This window comes from Poecilia latipinna, unplaced genomic scaffold (genome assembly GCF_001443285.1).
Source record: "Poecilia latipinna isolate Pla-1442-1.1 unplaced genomic scaffold, P_latipinna-1.0 Scaffold30, whole genome shotgun sequence".
Taxonomy (NCBI): Eukaryota; Metazoa; Chordata; class Actinopteri; order Cyprinodontiformes; family Poeciliidae; genus Poecilia; species Poecilia latipinna.
In genome coordinates, this window is record NW_015112646.1 from 434,399 (window position 1) to 440,950 (window position 6,552).

The 6,552-nt window shown below is 39.6% G+C and overlaps 1 protein-coding gene across 2 annotated transcripts in view; it reads left to right on the forward strand.

The window, feature by feature from the left end:
* The window catches only part of LOC106952220 (ryanodine receptor 1-like), a 54,640-nt gene that overhangs the window by 32,393 nt on the left and 15,695 nt on the right, over positions 1-6,552 (forward strand). Inside the window, exons 74-81 of one of the 2 annotated variants that reach the window (XM_015040209.1) lie at positions 2,293-2,463; positions 2,548-2,607; positions 2,724-2,858; positions 2,980-3,092; positions 3,171-3,267; positions 3,343-3,452; positions 3,559-3,610; positions 3,708-3,800. In XM_015040209.1, coding sequence (XP_014895695.1) covers positions 2,293-2,463; positions 2,548-2,607; positions 2,724-2,858; positions 2,980-3,092; positions 3,171-3,267; positions 3,343-3,452; positions 3,559-3,610; positions 3,708-3,800 — 831 coding nt within the window. The remainder of the gene's footprint in view (positions 1-2,292; positions 2,464-2,547; positions 2,608-2,723; positions 2,859-2,979; positions 3,093-3,170; positions 3,268-3,342; positions 3,453-3,558; positions 3,611-3,707; positions 3,801-6,552) is intronic. The other variant, XM_015040219.1, reaches the window with a different exon arrangement.

Genomic DNA, 6,552 nt, shown 5'->3' on the forward strand with positions numbered 1-6,552 from the left:
ATGGAGCAAATTCTCTAAAGAGTGTGTGAAGTGAAGGAAATTCATTGAAATTTATTTTGCTTTTGATTTTCAGCATTTATGTGAAATTACGCCTAAAATTTGTCTTGTCTTAAATGAAAAACTTATATATGCACACATTAGCCAATGTAGCAATTTACTCTCTACACTGTAACTGCTTTAGATGCAACATTTATTGTCATCCATGGTAAAGATGTGTAAAAAGCATTAAAATGAATCTCTTATTCAGGTAGGATAGTCTTACACTGAAAAAAAATTATAATTTGAGTACATTTATACCTTGCCCTAATAAAGTTTTATTTTAAATCAACAGTGGTACAATTATTGACAAAGACTCATAAATGTAACTAAAGCATTTTTATATTTAACTTTTTTTTTTTTTAGGTAAACATAGTTTCCGGGAATCTTTAATTAGTGATCTGCAACTTTCTGTTTCTCCTGAAATGTGACTTGTTGCTGTCCTAGTGGCAAAAAAGGCTCACACAAAACAAAAAATACCACTGGTGCCAATACTTATTGCATCTTCAATTTTATTAAAAACTATTTTTTTCTTAACATTCTTCACTAGTTAAAAGCTCAGCCATCTAGCCAGATTGAATTCACATATTGTGTTGTTTTGCATCCTTCAAATGGGAGCAGTCTCTGCGTTTTGTTGTAGTTGTATTTTTGCTTCAAAGACGGATAACGTCAGTCTTTTTAAAGAGCATGTATTTTGAAGGATAAGTGTTCTCACCATGAAGTACTTTCACATGCAACACAGTAAACTCTCGCATCAATTTGTCCGCCTTGGAGGAATCCAGAAAGAGCAGCTAACAGAAGAACTGAACTTTTGCAAAAACAAAGTCGGAGTTTGAGGCATGTAAAGTGATAAAAGCCCCCAGCAGATGTTTGACAGTTTAACTGCATGCAGCAAATAGATTTAACCTTAAAAATAGTTTTATACTCCTTAACGCCGTCTGATATTTTAACTCTTAACAAACATAACAAGTAACAGTGTTCACAGAATGCTTACTGGTTCCTCACCTGAGTGGAATATAATTATTGCATGCTGTAATTGTAGTTTCTTTTGTTTTAATAAGACCCTTTTTTTCAGCCTTCCTTTTCCCCATGGCAGTGATGTCACATCCTTCCCTTTAATTTTCTCTAGATCTTCAGTTTATCAGTCTGAGCTAAAAGATTGTAGTTTGAAATTCATGCTCAAATGTAATATTTCAGCTCAGCATGATAGTTATATCTTTGCCAGAATCATTTATAATGTTAACTAGGCATTTCTGCTATTAATTGCACAACTTCCATGTTCTGCATTGCCTTGTAAAAGTAATCATTTCAAGTTTTGCTGAAGTGATCAAGGGATCGCTACAAACCTAAATGTATTTTATTGAAATGTTTGGTGAAAGAGTAGTATATGAGAGTAAAGTTAAAAGGACACAGCTTTGACTTTTTTAGTCATAAAAATGTGAGAACTCTGGTGTGAATTTCTATTCACTCACATTTGAGTGGTCCTCTGCAAAAGCGCAATGCCTCACCTTCAGAAGTCACCTACCTGTGTGTAATTTCCCTGCCAGCATCCCTAGGTGGGCCCCATGTGGGGCAAAGGAGGGCTGATATATGGGTTTGTCCGCGGGTTCCACGATGGCACCACATGGGTTTGCCCATGTAGGGCCACAGCCCACATGGGCCCTACACGGGCCCTATATGGTGGTGGCCCACATGGGTTTGTCCATGTAGGGCCCATGTGGGCTGTGGCCCTACATGGGCAAACCCATGTGGTGCCATCGTGGAACCCGCGGACAAACCCATATGGGACCCATATATCAGCCCTCCTTTCCCCCACGTGGGGCCCACTTAGGCATGCTGGCTGGGTTTGTTCTTTATATAAATCTGACTCTGCTGCATAGGCTGCAAAGAGACCCATAATGTCTGCATATGCCATATACAGATGATCTGTATCGAGTTTGCTGAAATTGAAAGAAGAGCGTGAACAAACGCTCCCATTAAAAGATACTGATGGATGTAGATACGATCAAGAGTGGATACTTTGTATTAGCAATTAGTTATGCTCAAAAACATGTTTTTCAGTCTCATGAATGCACTATAAATCAAAACTTACACACTCAATTAGATTCTGTAATACACACTAATCTAAAAAATATGTTATTGTTATTTTCTGCATTGTACATATCACTAATGAGAGCGCATATCCCAGGTGTCGCGCCTGTAAGATTTTACGGAATATTGTGAATGCTTTTGGTTTGTTGTCATTCCTGTCCTCAGGGTGGAGGCTCAGACACCGAGCGCACCAAGAAGAAGAAGCGTGGAGATCGCTACTCTGTTCAGACGTCACTCATTGTTGCTGCCTTGAAGAAGATGCTGCCCATTGGCCTCAACATGTGCTCCCCTGCCGATCAGGAGCTCATCAACTTGGCCAAAATCCGCTACTCTTTGGTAAGGTTTCTTCATTTTTTATAGTAAAGATTTGGGTTTGAAGATAGTTATTGATTGCTAATGAATGTTTGTTTCACTTAACAGAGAGACACAGATGAAGAAGTAAGAGAGTTCCTGCAGAACAACCTCCATCTTCAGGGCAAGGTGTAATATCTGACCCGTTAACACAGCAGGGTCAAGTTTTACACATGAGTCAAGGTTTTAGGTAATCAGAAAGATCACATCTCAGAAATGTTTGTGGCCTGTTTTTGTGTGAAAAGGTGGACAACCCCTCCATGCGCTGGCAGATGGCCCTTTACAAAGAGATGGCAGGAAAGGCTGAAGATGCTGATGCTCCAGTGAAAGTTGTCAAGAGAGTACAGGAGGTGTCTGCTGTCCTCTACCATCTTGAAGTGGTAAGCACAAGAGAACCGGTTATATGGCGAATGTAAATTATGCACCTCAACCGCAGGATAAGACGACAGGAAGGAACATTAGTAAGAAAAGTAAACACCAAAATGTTTCTGTCTCTGCAAGACGGAGCATCCTTTTAAATCCAAGAAAATGGTGTGGCACAAATTGCTGTCCAAGCAGAGACGCAGGGCTGTGGTGGCCTGCTTCAGAATGACGCCACTTTACAACATTGCAAGGTGAGAAAGCTACACACACCGTGGATATTTACTGAACGCCAACATTCAGTTATTTATGACTGCTAACATTCTTTCCAGGCACAGAGCTTCAAACATGTTCCTTGAGGGATACAAGCGCAACTGGATTCAGACGGAGGGTTGCTCATTTGAGGACAGGATGATAGACGATTTATCTGTGAGTAACATTTCCTTCATCTGGATCCAGATTTTCTCAGACGTTCTCTCACGTTCGTTTTCCTGTGACGTCTAGAAAGCGATGGAGCAGGAAGAAGCAGAGGAAGAAGAAGAGAAGGAAACCAAGCCAGATCCCCTTCACCAGCTTATTCTTCACTTCAGTCGAACAGCGCTGACAGAAAAGAGGTCAGGCAGGTCCAACCGGACTCTACGGTTTCTCGTATGAAGAGCGTTAAACCACAACTGTTGCAAAATGCTCTCGTGAGATTGTCGCCTCTTCTTTCAATTTCAGCAAACTCGATACAGATCATCTGTATATGGCATATGCAGACATTATGGCAAAGGTGCGTCCCTCACACGAGATCCCAGCTGCGGGATGTGATATTTGGCATCCTGTTTATCGAACGGATGAAATGACTTTTCACTCCGTCTTTATGTTAGAGTTGCCATATTGGTGAAGAAGAAGAAATGGGAGAGGAAATGATGGAACAATCTGAAGATGAGATGTCCTTTGAGGTGCGACAGTCAGAACTGGTAATGGGCGACCAGGGGCTAGGGACCAGGAACACGGCGGAGCGGTAGCTTTCGATGCATCGAGTGAACTCATCATTGGAGCATTTACGTCACAACCACATCTCCTTCTCTCTGTCCCGTCTTGTTGTCTTTACGTGCTTTTTGTCGGCTCTGCTTCATTCATTACTAGTTTCCTAACTCGGCAGTCACAAAGTTCCAATCCAGATCTCCATTTTTTTTTTTTTTTTTGGTTTCAAAAATTAAACATTAGATTTGATTTTACTGTAAAGCAGCATCTTAGGTAGTGTGATGTGGCGTGTACCATTTCAAAGAGTTTGTTAGTACATCTATTTTTTCATGGCCTAAACCTGGATTGGGTCTAAGAACAGTGTTGAGATAAAGTATTTTCTCCCTTTCAGGTTTCTTCTGTTGTAGCTCATTTTCTTTTGAATATTTCAGATCATCAGAAACGGTTTATGTATTTTTATCATCCCTTGAAAAAATTTTGTAGGCCGGCCAACTCTGGAAAGGATCATCAGTGTTCCTAGCTTCTTCTGTTTGTGGTCACAGTGGTTTGCTGGAAACGGCTTTGTGACACTTTCAAGATGGACAGATACTAATGACTCTGTTTATGGCTTCTTAGTTTTTTGAGATCCTCTTGCCTCTAGCCTAAATAAAAATAAGCATCCCAGAAAATAAACGTTTAATAACAGTTCTAATTCAGGCTGGAATGAGGACTAAACGCTCAAAGGTGCAGGGTTCAGAAAAACAAGTGTTGCCTAAGCGACAACAGAGACGGCATTCAAAGGAGATGACCGTGAACACAAGAATGAGGAATCAAGTCTGGTGTGTTCATGTCAGGTCCATGCAATTACATAAGACTTAGGAAAGAAAAAAAGGCGTGGCTGATCCAGCTACATGAAGAAAGGTAGAAAGGCCAACACATTCTTTCTACAGAAGATAAAAACAGGTTTTATTTACATTCCACATATGCATTTTCCCAGGAATGAGTGCAGCAACTGACAGAGAAACATTGTTTACTACTTCATGTAGAATCAAGAAGAGACTAATGGAGGAGGGGATTACTTTTCACATGTAAAGTGGCTTGAATTTCTTTTACCCCTTAAATGAATGAAATCAATATTTTGGAGAATTATTTTCTGTATTTACTCAAGTGTTTAATATTTAATTTATTGATGATCTGAAACATCTAAATGCAACCAAAAAGGCAAAAAAAAAAAAAAAAAAAAAAATCTGTAAGGGCATAGATACTTTTTTCAGCACTGTAACTCAAGTTAATATAAATGTTTCCATCATAATAATATTCTGCATAATTATTGCATACATATATTTTTTAAACTGCAATAAACTTTGTATATAATTAACCTTTATTGTCCCACCTTATTTTAAAGGTGGGACAATAAACAAAAGTAAGAGTAAAAATGTCATGTTTTTTTTTTTTTTAGTGTAGATAATATGCAGTATTAATGTGCAACTCCAGCCGTTCCTGAGCAGACCATCACTCCTTTCCATCTAAGTCTGTGCACTCATTTGCTCACCCTGTGCTGACCTTGCAAGCTCCAATATCAGTCAAGTCAGCTTTCTCTGTTTCCTTTAGGCATTTTTGTGCTTCGTCAAGATGTATCATTTTACACAACTAAAACGTTTATGAATCCAAAAACGGCTTTAAAATGTTTCTAAATGCTTACCGCAAACTGGGGAGTCAGACATGCCTCAAGTCACAGCTTTTTAAGACTGCTTGGTCTCTAAAAATATCTCAAGATGCCGTTATGCAAGGTCAAGGACGATGTCATTCCTCCCAGTTTATATTGCTGTCTGTCGTCTTTCTCTCTTTCGCTTCGTCCACTGCTCCATGTAATGTCCCTCACCTTTATAACCCCCTTCTTACTGACTGGATGCTGCTGACCAATGCTCCCTTCCCCCCACTCACATAGCAAACTGACTACAGTGAAAGCCAGGATAGCACACGCATCACAACTGGCAGTCTGTTCATGCAGTCACGCTTTCAAAAGTTCGCACACAGAACATCCTAGAACAATTCGATGTCACTAGACTGTCGGTGACACGAGCACGAGCGTAACTCTCAGGCCGCACGACACATAGTGGGTAGAGCACAGCTAAATGTATGTGGGTGGGAGGGTGGTGGTGGGAGGTGAGGGAGGGTGCGGTCGGTCTAAAGGTTTCCTAAAATTATTTGTGAATTGGTTGAGCAGATGAATGTTCTCTAAATTCAGGATTTTCATTTGACAGCCATTGTCTTCTTGCACGTCATTTTATTTCAAAGTAAAAATAATACCTCTTTATATTGTCATTGATATATTTTTTATTAATTGAAGCATTACCATGAAATGCCAATAAAGAGGGAAGTCAGTGGGTGGTTGTTAGCCTTGTCCAAAACATCTTATTTGCAGAGTTCCTGCAACTGAGACACTTTGGAAACGATACCGGGGCGATATGCCAAATCTGTGGGGCCATTTCCTGTAGTCCAACGCTTGCTCAAGCCAGCAAACGTGAAGAATTAGTGTAACAGATCCTTTACTAATGAACTGAGCTATGAGAATGTGTGTAAGAGACAGACACTTTGAAATAGTAGTGATAATTCCTAATGATGCATGTAAGGAAACAGTACTGCAGATGAAAAATAACTAATTATAGCAATCGACAATCCAGGTCTTTTTTTTTTTTTTTTTTTTTTTTCCCGGGTTTTTGATTATTTAAAGGGAGGAACACACGTTTTTAAAATTTTAAACAT